The sequence below is a fragment of the Balaenoptera ricei genome, chromosome 1 (genome assembly GCF_028023285.1).
Source record: "Balaenoptera ricei isolate mBalRic1 chromosome 1, mBalRic1.hap2, whole genome shotgun sequence".
NCBI classification, from domain to species: domain Eukaryota; kingdom Metazoa; phylum Chordata; class Mammalia; order Artiodactyla; family Balaenopteridae; genus Balaenoptera; species Balaenoptera ricei.
The window spans coordinates 172,282,355-172,301,454 of NC_082639.1; the positions used below are offsets into that span (position 1 = coordinate 172,282,355).

At 36.3% G+C, this 19,100-nt stretch overlaps 1 protein-coding gene across 13 annotated transcripts in view; it reads right to left on the minus strand.

The window, feature by feature from the left end:
• DISP1 (dispatched RND transporter family member 1) overlaps window positions 1-19,100 on the minus strand; it is a 209,499-nt gene that overhangs the window by 20,267 nt on the left and 170,132 nt on the right. For all 13 annotated transcript variants that reach the window (XM_059942068.1, XM_059942046.1, XM_059942074.1 and 10 more), the window contains one exon: window positions 1,080-1,109. In XM_059942068.1, coding sequence (XP_059798051.1) covers window positions 1,080-1,109 — 30 coding nt within the window. The remainder of the gene's footprint in view (window positions 1-1,079; window positions 1,110-19,100) is intronic.

Below are 19,100 nucleotides of genomic sequence, written 5' to 3' on the forward strand. Positions count from 1 at the left end.
ATGTAGTATATGCATACAACGGAATATCGTTCAGTCTTACATAGGAAGAAAATTCTGACACGTGCTACAACATGGATGAAGCTTGAGGACATTATGCTAAGTGAAATCAGCCAGTCACAAAAGGACAAATACTGTACTCTTCCACTCTTATGAGGTATTAGAGTAATGACATTCATAGAGACAGGGTAGAATAGTGGTTGCCAGAAGCTGGGGGGAGAAAGAAACGAGGAGGTACTATTTAATGGGTATAGAGGTTCAGTTTGAAAAGTGGAAAAAAGTTCTGGAGGTGAATGGTGCGATGGCTGTATAATAATGTGAATGTACTTAATGCCACAGAATCGTACACTTTAAAATGGTTAAAATGGTAAACTTTATGCCATGTCTATTTTATTACAATTTTAAAAATATTTTTTAAATGTGAAAGTTTACTAATTAAAAATTTATGTAGTAATTTTACTCCAAAGAAAGTATGACTCTCCTGAGGTAGGCTTCAGAGTTATTAGCATCTGAGCTTCTTCAGCAAATGAATTTCAAAGATCACTAAGAATTTCTTAAATAATAGTATATCTGGAACCACAATGTACAAGGATAGCTGATGAGACAATGCTTTTTTCAGAACCTCTTGTCCATTAAAAATTTTGCTTTTCTACTATAAAACTAAAATTAAAATTTTCCACATAAAAGAATACTTCCATCTTAACATGATAGCAAAATTTTTAGAAACACAGACAACCCAGCTGAAATAAATTGCCATGAATTTAAGTCATGGTAGTTGGCTGAACAGTTTCTCTCTTAATAAGGAGGACACTGAGAAGCCAATCCATTACAGGAAAGAATTCAAAATAATTATGCAAATATAAATGATTAAACCCAAATAGCATTTAAAGGCTAAATGTCTACCTTGGAATTAAAACCACTTTTGGAGGTATAGGATTCCTCAAGCAGCCAACTCAGAGGAAATTTAGTTTTCCTTCACAAAAATATAAACGAGGAAGGCGAAAACAGCAGCAAAATGTAAAGAAAATACTAAAAGGGGAAAAGCATATACTTATTTAATAAGATAATCCAGACTACTTTACCTTTTTGGTAACTTGAAAGGTCTGGATGGGCTGGAAAAAAAGCAAAGGAAAAACAATCAGAAACAAGGCATTGTAATATAAACAAATGCTTTATATATGTATTCAACATTTTACTTGTTATCTCTCTTTACGAAAAAATCCTGGAAGGTTTAAAAAGGATTCTGTTTGAGAGATTTTGGATTTAACAATGAATGTTGAACATCTTGTACACCAGTAGGTGGCATCTTCCCAGACTCTTATCACACCCTCTTAAGGGAATCATAGTCATACCATTTAACATTCCCCAAACCTACAGTTACAGACTCCCTCATCTCTCTCACAACAAGAAGCCACATACAAGTCTCCAATCCAGGCTGCTTCTTACTTATCAAGGATCCCCCAACATCTTTTTTTTTTTTTTTTTTTTAAATAGGATATCAATACCTTCTTCAACTAGAAATATTGTATTCCTTCTTCAGCTACAAGTCACTACTCATGTTTCACCATTCTGGAATACAGTGGTTCTCACGGTGTGGGATGAAGATCCCTGGGAGTTCCTGAGATCCTTCACAGAGTTTGTGAGGGCCTCCCTTTTCCAACCCCCATACCTGTTTAAAGCTGGGTTTTCTCCATAATTTTGTATATTTCAACCGAACAGCAGACTGCAGTAGATTGCAGAAGCAGGTATGAGAATCCTGCTGTCCTCTCTGAAGCCACACATCAAAGAGACTCGCAAAAATGTGAAATGATACTAATCATCTCACTAAACTATTTTTTTGTTTTGGAAATGATATTGTTTTTCATGAAAAATATTATTTATGTTAACATGTAAAGGGCTTACTGTCATTATTTCAAATAAGTTAAATTAAAAATTTTAAATTTCGGTTTCAATTCCAATATGGCACATATCAGATACAACCCACATAAACAAAATACCTTTGGATCCTTAATAATTTTTGAAAGTGTAAAGGGGTCATGAGATCAAAAAGTTTGATCACCATTACACTAATACTGAGAGTATACTTAAATATTGGCTGAATAAATGAATAAATTTCCTACCTGTGTACTCTCTCCTAACCTGAAATCTTCCACCAGGCTGTCCCATACTTTGAGGAAATAAAACAAAATGAAAAATCTATCTTCTAGTCTTTCTACTTCACGCTATTACTCTTCCAGTAGTTAGAGCCCTATTTTAGAATTTCTTTGAGATCTAAAGTTTCCTTTCATATTTTCCCTCTCCATTACATGTCTCACTAATATACATGTATTCATTCTTAAAAAAATATTTATTTAACTCCTGTTATAGCCATGATTGAGACCAACAGGGTCCCAAACTTCATGGAACTTACATTCTAGAACGCACTTTGCATTAATCTGTTTACATGAAAGATGCATGTGTTCTAAATTTCATGCTTTATGTACATGTCCTCGTTAATGAGTCTAAGCCCCTTAAAAATACTAAACTCAAGGAGCTGGAACAACTCCAGAGATTGCAAGCACTGGGAACAATGTTAGAGAAGAGACAATTCCAATTTCATCCCAGTCCTATTTGTAGAGATGGGCCTCAGTTTGCCTTTGGTCATTCAGGGTCGTAGGAGCAGAGCTGTAGAGAGAATTCATGTTTCTTGATTCCTAATTTGCTGTTCTTAGCCCTGTGTGTGTCGGTCTGTAATACCAGGGGGGAAAATGACATAGGGATAATCATAAAGTATTCATCTGTCATACAGGAAAAGAAGTATTATTTCTTTTGGGAGATGTGGAATTTAAAGTCAGAGTTTCCAGTAAGAAGAGCATAAGAGAGCTTGTTGCTTTACGAGCAAGTGCGAGACCGAATATTCACAGCGTTACTAAAGAAACCCCCCCAAAGTGCATTCTTCTTATATATGTACAATAAAGAGAATTCACTTTTAAAAGCTAAAAACTGACATTAAAAGCATACCCAGGGACCACATCTTATTTGTGTTCACATCTCCATAACCTAGTAGAATGTATGGTCCTTTGTGGATGTCAGATCAGAGTTTGCTGGATTAATGAATGAGCATCTTTTATTACTTTTCTCAGGTTCAACAGCTTTGAAGTCAGTAGTCAATGGATAGCAAGAAAATGAGGACATAAATATAAACACAGGAAAATTTAGTTTTATTTTCTATTTGTTTATCTCTCTTTCTGTTACACACACACACACACACACACACACACACACACGCACTTTGTAACTTCAGCCCATTCCTATCTGCCAATCCTAAGCTCCTTTACCACTTTACTACATTTTCTAAGTTTTCGTTTGTGCCTCTGAATCCTATAATAGAGGCCCTCTTATTCCTCAGTGCTGCAGAAATCATTAATTTGATGGCTAATCAGAAAGGTTAAAGTAAAAAATTCTAAAAAAAGTGCCATATACATTCCTTAAATATCTAATTGTAACTTAAATTTAAATGTATACTCAGCCGCCAATCTTTTCTTACTTATCATACTGCATTGTCTATGATTTCCAGTTTTGGAGGACTTCAGATACTTGTGAATAGCCTGAGTTCACTAATTACAATATATAATCTAAGTTTTGGTGATTTTGCCCCAAATCTTTTACAGTTGTTTCTCTCATGCCTAATTCAATATCAATTTTGTGGATGTGGTCGAGCCAGGCCATCTGAGCGCAGAGGGAAAGACCACACCTACAACCCCAGGAGCTGGTGAAGGACTTGAAACTTGCTCTACACAAATGGGGCTTTCAATAAAAATGTCTGCTACTGAAGAACTCATGAAGAACACTCGTTTTGAGGGGTAAATCTACCAAGGGAAAAACCCCACTATCTTCTCAAATATAATTATATATTGATTCTTTAAATATACGTTTTATTGAGATAGAATTCACATACCATATAATTAATCCATTTAAACTGTACAAGTTAATGGGTTTTAGTACTTCCACAGAGTTGTGTGTCCATCACCACAACCACACACTGCTTTTTAAAGAACATGCTATCTGAACACCAATGACGAAGCTATTAATGAGCTTTGTGAGAAAAATTATTTTTTACAGAAAGGGAGAGTAAGACACTGACCAAAGAAACCAATCACTTAACTTGTACACAAAGCCTTAACTTTTCACTCCCAGTTTTCAAGTTACACATCCTCAAAACTACCTCTTGAATTTCCACAAGAAGTTAAGAGACTTTGCTGTCTTTAGACCCAAGGTGATCCCCAGAGCCATAGCTCTGGGCTAAATCATACCAAGCAGTTGCAAAAAAATATTTTATTATATACATTTTGGGTTGTAACAAATGTAAATATTCTTTTTCCTCCTACTCACCCCCATTAACTTTTTTTTGTAACTGAGAAATTCATGGATCTATGACTAGTTTGCTCCCAAGAGACAGAAACAAGTACATATCCATCACATTCTTTCTGCTTGAGTAAAGACCTCATTTTATGTTAAATTTGAGACAATAAGTAGAGATTGTTGACATCAGTTGAAAAAGAAAAACTAAGGTTACCACAAAGATACCTCCTGGGAAAACATAAGTTCCCTTTGAAGTTTTTATACTAATGGACATGACAAACAGATGTTTGAAACACCAAAACCACAACTGCAGGTAAAACATGAAACCTGTTTGATTTATGGTTTATGGTGTTGCCATCTTGAATTCTGCCCTACAATCTCTTACCAGAACATACCTGTTTAAGGAGGCAAGCAAGGGAATCCACCACATACTTTCATGATCAAAAATAGTCTCCCTTCATCTGTACTCTCTTTCAGATTTGCTACTTTTAATAGCTTTCTAATAAAATCTGCAGAATGATTTTTTCCCCCTAACCTCAGTCTTGTGTTGTTAAATAACAACTGGTAAAAACAAACAAGAGAGAAACCATGTTTTTCGAAGGTTCATTCACCTTTTAATACTGTCTGGTCAAAACTCATGCCAAAAAAAAAAAAAAAAAACAAATAAAAAATAATAATCTTAGGTGGGAACATCTGCTTGTTCTTTGGTTAGGGTTGTAGCCTTTTTTTCTGCTGAGGAAAAGCCCCAAGGCAGATGACATTTGCATGCTCCATGACACACTCCCACAGGCTGTAGCGTAAATAAGCTTGGGTTGTGCACAATCCCCAGATGACTAGCTGGAGTGTCTCTCTCCCATCCAAGAGAGCATTTCTGTATGCGAGTGGATGACACTGACGTGATTGTAGGGCTAAGCTCAACTCTGCTTTCAAAAAAATAAATAAAGCACTTATAACTCAGTACTCATAATAAGTAATTAATTGCCCCAGCACTTCACACTTGAGAACTGTAACAGCAGTTGAGAACCTTGGCTCCAGCTCCGATGACCAGTGAACTGTGGTATGTGCACATATATCGGTCAAGGGACTAACTAACGACACTGTAAAGTTCTCAGAAGGAGGGAAGGTGCGGGGTGCAGAGTGGGGTAATCATGACAGTGGGGGTTGGGGGATACACAGAGGCAAGGAAGATTTTTTTAAAAGGTAATTTGTATGTGAGGGAAAAAGTTAACAAGAAACAGAAAAAAATGTAGAAAAGCTACAAATGGCCTGTTTTTTTGGTTTCCCTCACCTTTTCTCTCTCTTTTGATAATTTTTGGGAAGACAGTGGGAGATTGTAGGGTGAGGGAAATGGGACCACTGAAACATGAAAACATGCTACCCGTCTAGAGAACTCCATTGTTGACATAGCTGCGGAATTAATATCACGACTTAGAAAGGGGCAGTATCAAGTTTCACAAATTCCAAATAGCTTTTCCTAGCATTCAGGAAAATCAAAGCTACAGAAAAAAAGAACTTTGTATATTTCTGAACAACTGAAATGTTATGAAGGACATATTTTTTCTACTTCATGGTAGTAACCAAATTTAAATAAGAAAGTGCTTAAAGTAGCACATTTTAGTCTCAATAGTCCCATACTTTAGTAGCATTGGATTGTGCCACATTGCCTTTTTGTAAAAGGGTATTCTGCAAGCAATATCTTTAGCTCATTGCTGGTATGTTAGGAAGAAAGTACCTGAAAATAAAGAATCCACACTTTGATGAGCATTCTTTAAAAGATTTCCAACAAAAACAAAACCAATCTTCATCACTAAGTATTTCCATGAATCATCACTGGCACACTTGGGGTCTATCGTGAAGATGAAACAGATACCCTGTAGACAAGCTAAGCTCGGCCTCTAATTTATCTTCATGCACCAGAGCTAAATGTTTATGGTCTGTGTCAAGTGATTTGAAGGATAACAATAACCACAACTACTTGCGTAATGCATGTCCTGAATGCTCAAGAGATGTGGACTCAAAAGTACTGGTCATCTTGCTGTCTCAAACTGTTGTAACCGACCAGAGTCCCACTACTACACAAAATATAAAATAAACTAGGAGACCAAGGATAAGGTTGGGAGTGGAGGACTAATATTTAAAGAGCATGTAATAAATACCAATCTCTTTATAAATGTTAAAAAAGAAATTCAGCATCAATTAAATAAATATTTGAGCACGGGACATTGTCTTTAAGAAAGTAGTGAACTAAGTAATCAAAAGATGTGAGTTAAAATAAACAGCAAGGACCTACTGTATAGCACAGGGATCTATATTCAATGTCTTGTAATAACCTATTATGGAAAAGAATCTGAAAAAGAATATGTATACATATATATATATATATATATATGGAAGAAAAAAGATGTGAGCTCAAGTCTGGACCCTGAAACTCATTAGCTGAATGATCTGAACAAGTCCTTTAATTTCTCAGGATTTGTAAGAAATGGATAATACCTGAAAATGAGCTGTATGAGCAACAGTTTTCTGTAAACTGTTGAGCATTATCCAAAGAAAAAAAGGTCTAACTCCCCCTCCTCCCCCTCCCCCTCATCCTCTGCTACCACCACCACCACCATTACGAGTAGTTCATCTGGAAATGGCATTCAAGCATCAGTTAAGCAGTAGTGCAGAAGACTAATGAGGAATAAAGTGTAATGCCCTCTTATTCATAAGCACTGTGAACCTTTATGATTTACTTTACAAGATTCAAATGGTGCTTGCTAATAGCTGAATATAATAAAAATAAATGGTATCACACCTGCAAGCCTAATCAGAAAAAGAAAACATTAGAACTGTAAGAAACCCTAAAAGTCATCCCTCTAATCTTTGTTTTCACGTAACAAAGAAGAAAAAGGTCCAAGATCACAGAGCAAGTCAATGAAGAGCCAGGTCTGGAATGCAAATTTTCTGACTTGATCCTGTACTTTTTGGCCACAACCTGGAAGACAGTACCCTGATGCAGATTATGAGAAACTGCTTGTGAACCAAAAATGAAAATGAGGGCAGAACAGGAAAATCTTATTTAAGAGCAAATGGTATGTGTTCATGAAAGTGCACATGCAAGGATGTTCACTGAGGTGTGGTTTACAGTAAGGAAAAAAGTGAGAGCAACCTAAAGGTCCATCTTTAATGGATGCTTAAATAAATGGTGGTACACCCATACTATGGAACACTGTACAGAATGAATACAGAAACATACACATACACATGCACATACTGACATGGAAAGAGCACCAAGACAAAGTGAGAAGTTTCAAAATAATTCATCCAGCATTTATGGGAAAAATGATATACAAAATATGTAAATGTACGCTAAAAATTCAGAAGGGAACATGGCAAATTGTTTACCATGAGAGAAGGAATCAAAAGTGAGTTTTACTTTGTATTTTTGAATTCTTCATGAGAATGTATTCATGAATTCGTTGTAAAGTTAAAGAGAAGTGAAAAAGAACTTTATAAAGGGAAATTGTATATGCATTCATTTAGGTACATGTGATTGAAATATTTTCTTTGAAAATTTCTCTCACTGATACAGAATTTGGGGAGAATGGAAGCATCCCAGCTAACTATATAGTAGAAGAAAATAGGTAACTATACACAGATCATAAATTTTCAAAGAACTTAAAACAAAATACATTTAATACAAAATCTAGAGTTAATTTTGTTCAATTCAAATATTTACTGCACAGTTCAAATGACACCAAGGAATTTGATCTTCATTGGAATCACCTGGTTAGCTTAAATAAAGAAAGGGATTTCCAGGGTCCTTCCCAGGGATCTGGTTCAGTAGGTTTTGGAATAGAGCTTACACAGTCAGAGCTTGAACCACCGCTTTGGACAATTTGCCAGGGAAATGTGACTTCCAGACAAGAAACAATTAGAGAATAATACAAGAAAATAATTGAAACTTAAAGGTATAGTACAAAATACTAAGTGAATGGGGAACAGGGAGATAATATTGGAATAGAGTACTCCAAAGAGTATCCCCTGAACTTGACGTAAGTAGAATTTGAACTAGGTCTTGAAGGACAGATAGATTTCAGACAGATAAACAGGAAGCAGAGGGAACGGAAACAAACACTGTGCCAAGACCTATGCCAGACACCTTCCCGTAGCAGCGTGAGCAATGTCAGGAGGACTTAGGAGGGAACAGTGTGGAGGGCAGCTTATTGGAGTAGGCGGGAAGCAAGCAATAGAAATAGGAAGCTGCTAAAGTTTCTTGAGCAAGAATGGATACGATGAAAACACTATTTTAGGATGAATGATCTGGTGGCAAGGTGCAGGAAACCCTAAAGATAAGAAGATCAGGTTGGGAGCTAGTGTAGAGTTCTAGGTGTACAGTGCTGAGAGGAAAAGAAATAGCAAAGACTTTAAACTTCCTTTAATGATTCAGAGGACCTCTGAGAATCTTATATATACATATGTGAATCAAAATATGAGTATCTATTGTCATAAATATAGTATTATATAATAATATATAGTATCATTAATTAATTATATAATCAATGTTATTAATTATATAATTATATATTTATTACAAAATATTATATAATTATAAAATATATTAATACAATTAATGTACTATATATAATTATATAATCAATAATATTAAAATAAATATATATATTATAAGAAAAATTCTGGTGAAATTTTGGATAAACCAAGGTTTATATATTCTATGTATAACACACTTCCATACTCTCGGTTGTTTAATATTTATATATAATGATGTACTTTAAGTACAATTAGAAATGCCTAAAACTACATTTAACTTATCTCTATATAATGAATTAAAAATAGTTGCGGTGCTTACTGAAATGAAGCTAGTGATACTTTGAATTACAGAGCAAAGGGGTTGTCCAGAAGGTTAATCTGGAAGTTGAGGGCACAGTTTTACAAGTATATTTTGGGGGTTTACATTAAGCCTGATTCAACAAATATATTTTGTTACTTTCATTAAGATAAGAAAGATACACAAACATTTCTCCACTTTCAAAATTTTATGGATCTTACCTGTAAAAAAGTAAAAATGTTTTGTATTTTCATTACAAAGTATACAGCTAAGAGTTTGTATGTTAAGTAAAACCTCGGTAAAAGGGCTTCCCTGGTGGCACAGTGGTTGAGAATCCACCTGCCAATGCAGGGATCACGGGGTCAAGCCCTGGTCCGGGAAGATCCCACATGCCGCGGGGCAACTAAGCCCGTGCGCCACAACTACTGAGCCTGCGCTCTAGAGCCCGAGAGCCACAGCTACTGAGCCCGCGCGCCTAGAGCCCGTGCTCCGCAACAAGAGAAGCCACCGCAATGAGAAGCCTGCGCACCGCAACGAAGAGTAGCCCCCGCTCGCCGCAACTAGAGAAAGCCCGTGCGCAGCAACGAAGACCCAAAGCAGCCAAAAATAAATAAATAAATAAATTTATTTTTAAAAAACCCACCTCAGTGAAGGTCTATTTGCATTCCTGAAAATAAGTTATCTATTTTATTAATAGGACAAGGCCTTCATCAACTAGACTAGAGATCAAAATTATAAACATAATCATAATTCACAAACCTGCCAATTATTTTGTCCAACATTGCTGGTCTTCAATTTTTAGTATAACATGTCTGCATTTTGTTCAATGTAAGAACTATTATTTGAGCTCCACATTACAAGATTACTAGTCTTTTTAAAATTCATTTCCCACATATTTTGGCCCCCACCAAGTTATTCAGTATCATACAAGTTTGAGTTTGGAAGGTTAAAAGTCACACCTGCTACCAAAAAACTTTAGGGGGGTGGGGAAGTTAAAAAAATAATAAAAATCCACTGTATCAAAATGAATTCCAACAGTGTAACCAATATCTTGCAGCTGTTGTGATATCTTCATTTTACTGGCCATGAGGATAGATTATTCCCTCAACTTCTACAGAAATTCTTTAGCTATGCTTTTAAGAACAACAACATATAGTGAAATTGATTTTTCTTCCTTAACTAAATTTTCCCATATTTATCCTTTAACTAAAAAGTTAAATTTATATAACTCAATGGTCAGAAGCTTTAATAAAAAAGATCAAAGCAAAACTCTAGCACAGTTTTTATAAAAATAATACTGATAGAAAAGGGTTTTCTTCTCAAAGTCTGAGGTTAAAAAAAAAATCAACTATGCTTAAAAGAATTAGACTGAGAATAAACGAGAATTTCCTGAAGAAAAATGAGGAACACCCCAACATGGTGGGACCATGTGTTCTCAAGCTGTGGTGAGGTCCTCATTACATCCTGGTGCTAGGGCAACTAGGCTAAAACTTTAAGTTCACTGCATTCAATTCATAACAGCATAGATTCTGTCTGCAACCCCAAAACCTATCATACCAAACATCATGAAACCAAACTGAGGAACTTATTCTAAGAATAACATATTAAAAAGACCACAGTGAGAAGTAAGAAGACCTGCTATTAACTGGGGATTAATCTTGGGTTTTAACCTCTCTAGCTTCAAGTTCCTCATCTGCAATATAAAGAGAGTTGAATTAAATTATTTCTAAGGTCCTTTCCTGCTGTGAAATTCTACTGTATTCTCGTGTGGAATTTCAGAGAGTTCAAGTCATCACATAAGTATTTCAACACTCTGCCATGGCAAAATCTGGGAAGCCAGGTCCCCCTCATCAAAATTCCATGTTGAAATACTTCATATGAATAATCAATAAACCTTCCACCCCCCGCATAAGGTAGGTAAGAACTAGTGTTTTAAAATGCTTTGAAAGAGAATGCTGGCTCCTTATGTGAATAGCTAGAGAGATTGGCTTTCTAAATGGCTAGATAAATGGTTTATGAAAAAAGGGCTAAGTAGGAGGATGGGGCAGAGTTCCCCAGGTTAATGTTAGATAAATATGAAGATGGATGAACTGTGATGTAGTAACACATTTTTGGTAGTATGTATCAAAGGAGGAAAAAACACTGTAGGAAATCATGCCAAGTTATCAAAGACGCTGGTGGGATAAGAAGTGGTGAGGAATCATCTAGTTCACCAACCTAGTGAGTTTTACCAGAAGAGAAAACATGAAGAAGTGCTCAAGTTAAAAGGGTTACTCTGAGGAGATGTATTTTCTGTTTTGATGTTAGTTTGGTTTTCTGATTATAAAACTAACATACACTTTTCTTAAAGCCTGGAAAATGCAGAAAATTATGAAGAAAAATATCAGCCATACTCTTACTATACCGATCTAACCTCTGTAATTCTTTTTGTTTGATCTATTTCCTTTCAGTATTTTTTCCTTTGTGCCTAAATATACGCCGTAAGTATGCACACAGTTAGGACCATACTGGATGCATAAAGTGTTACCACTTCTGATTATGAGTTTTTCCCATGTAATTAAAAGCTTCTGAAAACATGATTTTTAGTAGCTGTATAATGTTCCATTATATTTCCCAAATTTATTTAACATATATATACGATTGTAATCACATTAATATATTACTTTATGTCTCTTTTGCTTATATATATATATATCTTTCCTCTTTACTTATAAGAGTATTAAAGCTCTGAAACATCAAAATTTCCCTAGTTTGTGATATGTTTTTTAACATGATTTTTTGACATGCATTTTAAAATTTTCAATAGCTGGAATTTTCCTTTGTAATTTGATGACTACTTTTATAGTTAAAGAGATATCCTTGATCCAGATGTCAGTTGTTCCCAATTCCACTTACTAATAATCTAGGCCAGTAATAATCTATTACTTTGTGATGCTTCGATTATTATTTTCTGTAAGGCCTCACTGTAAGGGGAATAGTAGAGTCCAAAAATTCATTTTTATAAAATATATGGCATTTGATATTGTGAGAATAACGAGCCGATGGTGGTGCACCTGTTCAGCTAGGAGACTGAATTTCCATGGTCTGGCTGAACCATCCAAATCCGTCCTAGTACACAGTTTGGCGCCATCTAGTAACAGTTGTTCACTTGGGTTAAATTATCAATGGGGACAAATGTGGATTTGGAGGTTGACTGGTCCTTCCAGGACTACAATAGTGGTAACAGAAATCTCTCAGTTAGTCGGTGCCCATTTTGTTAGCCAGATTTGGGGAAATTGGGCTGAGAGAGTAACGGAAATATGGAGATCCACTTTCTGCCTCCCCACTTCCTGAAAGAGGGTTGCCTATGATCAGAAGATAAGGTAAGTCTGGCCCTGTTTGAGAATGGGGGTTAGGTGGAAGTCGAGAGCCCACTGAGTTTTTGAGGAGTTTTACTTTCTTAAAGTTTTAAACACGCTAGGGTCTGTTTCACCTGTCCTAGTGGATCCATTGATCCAATTCTTATCACAGAATCACATTGTTTTAGTTACTCTGGAGTCAAGATAGCCAAGTCTCAGGATGGAATATATTTAGGAAATCCTAATTCCCTTTAAAGAACTAACAGGTTTACAGTATTATTCTTGCATTTGTAACTTGAAAACAATTTCAGTTAGTGAAAGATCAAAAGAGGTTATTAAATGGGCCCCCAACCAAATACAAGAAACTTAACTCTCCAATGACATGCACATGCTAAATTACAGTCTAGAACAAAGATTGTAAAGGAAATTTCAAAAGTTTTTCAGCTCATTCAGAACAACTTCATAACAAGACAACTAACTGCATGAACCTCAAGGGCAGTATTACAGCAAGTTTCCCATATGCTTTCCTTGCGAACAGATATTTCTTACAAAGTAAACTCACATTCAATTTTAAGTCAACTGAGCGCAGTAAGTTTTCCCAGAACCTGACTTATGTCAAAGGTTGAAGTATTTTGGAGGAAAAGGCTTACATATGTAGAATCCAAGGGCTCTCTCTTGTCATAAATGTTAAAAACACCCTTTCTTTTCCTTCTTCCTGGCCCTACATCTGGCTCTTCCATATGGAAAACTTAAATCTTTTTATAATCTTGGCTTACCTCTATCATAAAATCTTTGGCAGAAGGATGGGAAAGATGTGTTACTACCTTCCCTAAGGAAAGCTGCCTAAGGACAGCCCTTTATTTTCTTAGCATTATTAAATCATTCATTTTGTCATCTCTTCTCCACCCTAGAAATTCCAGTTCACTAAGCACTTTTGAGCAATAAAAAGTAAAAATACAATTTCTACTCTCAAGAACCAAAATAGGAAGATGAGAGGCTAACAGAAGATGCAAGTGGGAAAGCAAATAAGGCAAGATATATGCGAAATGTGATTATGTCACAGAATATTTTTCAGATTCCAAAATAAAAATGCAGCTCATATATGCAAAATAGATAACCAACAAGGACCTACTGTATGGCACAGGTAACTCTGCTCAATATTCTGTAATAACTTAAATAGGAAAAGAATTTTAAAAAGAATAGATACATGTATATGTATAACTCAATCACTTTGCTGTACACCTGAAACTAATACAACATTGTTAATTAACTTTACTCCAATATAAAATAAAAATTTTAAAATAAAATAAAAGCTCATAAAATGTAGCTTAGGGGTTTCCCTGGTGGCGCAGTGTTTAAGAATCTGCCAATGCAGGGGACACGGGTTCGAGCCCTGGTCCGGTAAGATCCCACATGCCGAGGAGCAACTAAGCCTGTGAGCCACAACTACTGAGCCTGTGCTCTAGAGCCTGCAAGCCACAACTACTGAAGCCTGCGTGCCACAACTACTGAAGCCCGCGTGCCTAGAGCCTGTGCTCCGCAACAAGAGAAGCCACCGCAATGAGAAGCCCGCGCACCGCAACAAAGAGTAGCCCCCCTGCTCGCCGCAACTAGAGAAAGCCCGCGCACAGCAACGAAGACCCGATGCAGCCAAAAATAAATAAATAAATTTATTTTTAAAAATGTAGCTTAAGTTTGCCATCTTCAAATCAAGGAAAAAAATATACACATATTTAAACAGCAAGGTGGTAGCTCAGAGTGGAGCTTGGTTTACTAAGAAATTCTCCTGGGAGGAGGTGAGTATGCCAGCCCTTAAGCCTTCCTCCTGCCTCCAACCTCCCTCCCACTGCACAATCAGCAATATAAAAATTAAGAGAACATTATCCCTGCCTTCCAAGTGTATACAGACTGGCCAAGAAGGTGAAAGGATATTTTAGAATTAAAGGAGAGAGATCCTTAAATCCCTTATGTCATTCTTTTAAACCATTCCTATTTCACCAACTCCTCCATAAGAGGCACAAAGTTTAAGTGTTCAGCTTGATGGGTTTTACATCCATGTAACCACCACTCAGATCAAGATATAGAACATTTCCCAGAAACCCCAAAGGCTCACACGTGCCCCTTCTAATCAATAAACATAATCAGAAGTAACCAATATTCAGGCTTCTATCACCATAGATTAGTTTTGCCTAAAGGATCACCCTTTTTAAGACAGCCAAAGATAAAAGTTTAAGTACCTTAGACAGCTAAAATTCAGGTTAGCTCAAGTTTAGGGACATAGATAAAAAGGAAGTCCCCCAGTAACATTTTAAATTGGTAACTCCTAGTGAGTCTTAGTTGATCTTTTCTCTTGAAGTTTTAGAAATACCTGTCCAAATGACTTATAAGGTAGTGATCTTAGATTACCTATAAAAGGCCTTTGATGAGCAACAGAACTTTGTTGATCTACAGTAAAACTAGTCCTGGTATTGTTGTCTGTCATTATGTTATTTTTATTTATTTTTTTATTTTTTTTAACTTTATTTATTTAAATTATTATTTTTTATCTATTTATTTTTGGCTGTGTTGGGTCTTCGCTGCTGCTCGCGGGCTTTCTCTAGGTGCGGCGAGCGCACAGGCTTCTCATTACGGTGGCTTCTCTTGTTGTGGAGCACGGGCTCTAAGCGCACGGGCTTCAGTAGTTGTGGCACGCGGGCTCAGTAGTTGTGGCTCGCGGGCTCTAGAGCGCAGGCTCAGTAGTTGTGGCGCATGGGCTGAGTTGCTCCGCGGCATGTGGGATCTTCCCGGACCAGGGCTCGAACCCGTGTCCCCTGCATTGGCAGGCGGATTCTTAACCACTGCGCCACCAGGGAAGCCCCTGTCATTATGTTATTTTTGAATAGATTATTTTTTAAAATCCATATTGTTCTGCTTCCTTAAATTTTAGTTTCTTCCAAAGTTCAAGATCTTTCCTGAGTCAACAATATCTAGTTACAGTACGTGGCTATGCTAACTTAGGGTGCAAGTGCTGCAGTTGAAGGATTACAAAGTGTTCTTCCTCTGATGCTTTGTTTGGCCGGATATTTAAATAAAGATGTCCTACAGCCTATTGTGAATTATAGGGATTCCACCACCATGAGAACTACAGACAGGAAATGGGGATCTGAAATTTTTAACAGTTGAGAAGGGGTAAGAAAAAAACAATAAGCAAGGTATTATGGAAATGACAGACGTGGGAAGGGTGGAAAAGGAGGCTCCATCAACAGTGAGAGAGGTCAGAAATGGTCACAGCACATAGGGTAAGAAGGAAAGGCATAGGGTGATGAAAAGCATAGAGCCATGAAATGCAAAAAAGAAGACAGCTTATGCAGGGATGGTAAACGGGGATTACATGCTATCGAACTAAGGAGGAGAAGAAATGAGATGAGTTTCTCAAAGAGGTCACTGACCCCAGTATCGCCAGGAAAGGAGTGATGGTAAAAGTCAGACTGCAAGGCATTAAAAAGGAAAGAGGTCATACAAAGTAAAAGCATTAAGTGTACTGATATATTAAAAATAATAATAGTCAACATTTATAGAACTTCACTATGTGCCAAACACTGTCCTAAACACTTGACGTATATTAAACTATTTTTTAATTCTTAAAACAATCCTATGCGGTAGATATAGATTTTATAGATAAGGAACTGAAGCACAGAGAGGTTAAATAAGCTGCCCAAGCTCACACAGTTAGTGTTAGAGGCAGGATTCAAACCCAGGCAATCTACTGCAGAGCCCACCCTCTTAACCTCTATGCTACATTCCACCAAAGTTTCAGTTGTTTTCATAATATAGTAGTAGGTGATGCTGCCCGTGGTTCAGGGGTTGAGAGAGTAAACTGTGCTTTGAGTAAACTAGAGACAGAGGCGTACGTGGAAAAAGCTGCCGGAGGAAGTACATTTAGTAGTTAGCAGTGAGGACTGAGCTATGCCAGACTGCATGAAGTCATAATAAGAAAGGTCTACAGTTTCCGTCTTCTTACAGCGAGCACTGTTTGGTAGTCTTGGAGCTGAAGCAAAGGCACCCAAAACCCTGAAGATGACAGCATGGAGTGTGACATTTAGATAGAGAATTCAGTTTAGACACAAAGGAAATGTTACATCTAAAATGTGGAAAATCTATTTCTTACTACTAGCATGTCCAAGAACCTACTGTGTGTGTCCCCCCACTAGTGTTTAAGTACACTAGGGACATGGTACAAACAGATGGGAGAAATCAGGCAGGATTCTTCCTTGGGATCTGTGCAAGGAAGTGCTGTGAATATACCCTTTCCGTGATCTAAAAAGGACTTGGGCAGCCTGGGGCAAGTTATCTGTGCTTCTCATGATTATTTGTGTGATCTGTGATGAGTGTGATCTGTGATCAGTGGGATCTCAGCTCTGCGCTTTCAAGAATGAATCTGCACAAGTGCTTACTACATAGCTAGCACTCAGTAATTGTTTCTTGAACTACTGCTAAAACTAAAAAAATTTAGCAAAAAAAAAAAAAAAAAGAATTTCATTCTCTTACGTTTGAGCAGCACAGAAATGTGACTAAGAGGAAAGGCTTCACAATCAGACAGACCAGGACTCAATTCCAGGCTCTACTGCTTATTATTAGCCATTTAATTAATCTTTTAAACACTATTTAATTTTTCCAAACCATAGTTTCTTCATGTATAAAATGGAAATGACAGTAATAGCTCTGAATTCCTTGGGCTGTTTTCAGGGTTAAATCAGAGAGTGCATGTAAAACAGAGTACAATGTCCGGTATATAGTAAGGGTTCAGTGAAATCATTAATACTCTTACTATAAACTTGAGACCTTATGCCATTAAAGTCCATTTGCTTCACCAAATACAGGTACAATGCATGACCAAGTTCTACTTCACAAGTTAGAAAAATTCTTTATACTCAGAGACTATCATTCATTATTTTGGAATATTTTAGAATATTTGTAATAATGATAAAACTTACTATTAAAATTCTTAGAAAGGTTATTTTGTTATAAAATTACACAAAAGAAAAAAAAATTACACAAAAGAGATACTCATGTGATAGCAGAATAAGAAATAATTTAAATATGATCTAAATTGCAATGTTGATGGAGAACTAAATATTCTTAATTGCTTACATGACCAGATATAGTCAAGTACATTATTAACATAGAAATGCTTTATAGGTGATTATATTTCCATGCAAAGCCTATATCTGTAGGCGAGAAGAGGAGATATACCTCTTCAAAATGTTCTTCATCTCTTCCCATTTTGAAATCTTGATGACACACGTATAATGTTCCATTTAAGTGTACTCTAAGTTTAAATTTTATAGACTTAATTCACAGTGATGAACTGTTTTTCTTTTAAATCATGACTTTTAAACAGACTATCTGAGATTAGTTCTTTTAACTAAAGAAAAATAAAATACTTAATTTCTAAACTATGTGATACTAAAATCATATTTAAACCCATGTTGAATTTACCTCTCAAGATATATCTAGACCCCTGATTATGACCATTCCTACCTTCAATAATTAATGTCTACACATTAAATATAAAAATTTGTTCTCTTTATAACTGACAGGAATATTCCAGTCTAAGTTCTCTTTATAACTGACAGGAATATTCCAGTCTAAGGCAGAAAACTGCTGCAATGTCCATGGATTATGGGCAATCCTACTGCTGAATTTCCTTTGCTGTCTTTCACTTTTGTCTACTTTATCGCTTAAGCAACCAGTGGCTACTGATTAGCTAAGAAAAACACACCTCCAATTTAACTGTTATATAATTTACAATTTTCCCCCTGGAGACATTAATACTGCAGAGATGTGATAAAAGACTGCTGTGAAGAATGATAAAAATGTGCATTTTTCACATATTTATAAATCCCCACGCCAATTTCACCAAACTTGCTGGCAAAAGAAAAATACCTGACATTTAAGGACATCTATCCAATGGGAATGCTGAAAGGCAAAACTGCACACTCATCGGATCTACTAAGCGTTACATCAATTAGTGACAGAGCCTGGTAACCCACGAAGGCATTTCTGTGTGATGTTCCATAAGAAAAATATGCTTTGTGCATAATGTACAATATTCCCTGTCTGTCCCACTCAGACTCAAAACTCCGTAAACCTGGAACAAATCAGGCTTTCATGTAACAGCTTGAGTTCCAATTTAAGTTAATAAGAAATTATTCTCTTATTAGTAGAGCCTGGCCCTAAGAAGCAAGCAAGAAATTATGTTATTTTTTCCCCTAGTTATTGCAGTAAACAAGTAAAGAACTGTGTTATACAAAACTGGGTGAGAACAGGGAGGGATGTAATTTCCTCTTATATAATTAAATAATTATTTCTTCTTAAGAAGATAGAGTTCCAGGCCTAGCAGATCAGTAGTCAAAGGGCAGCTATTCTGCTGTTCACTGAAAGGTGAGGGAAGCAAGGCATGGGAAATTCATTTTCAAATACATTTTGCCTCTGCCACTTATAAGGGGGAGGAGGGAGGGGCCGTACTGGAGGTCAGAATTTCACATGGTCTGGTCCTGTGCAATGCACACCCCAAAAGAGGAATCTAAGAATGACTTTTTCTTTTTTTTTTA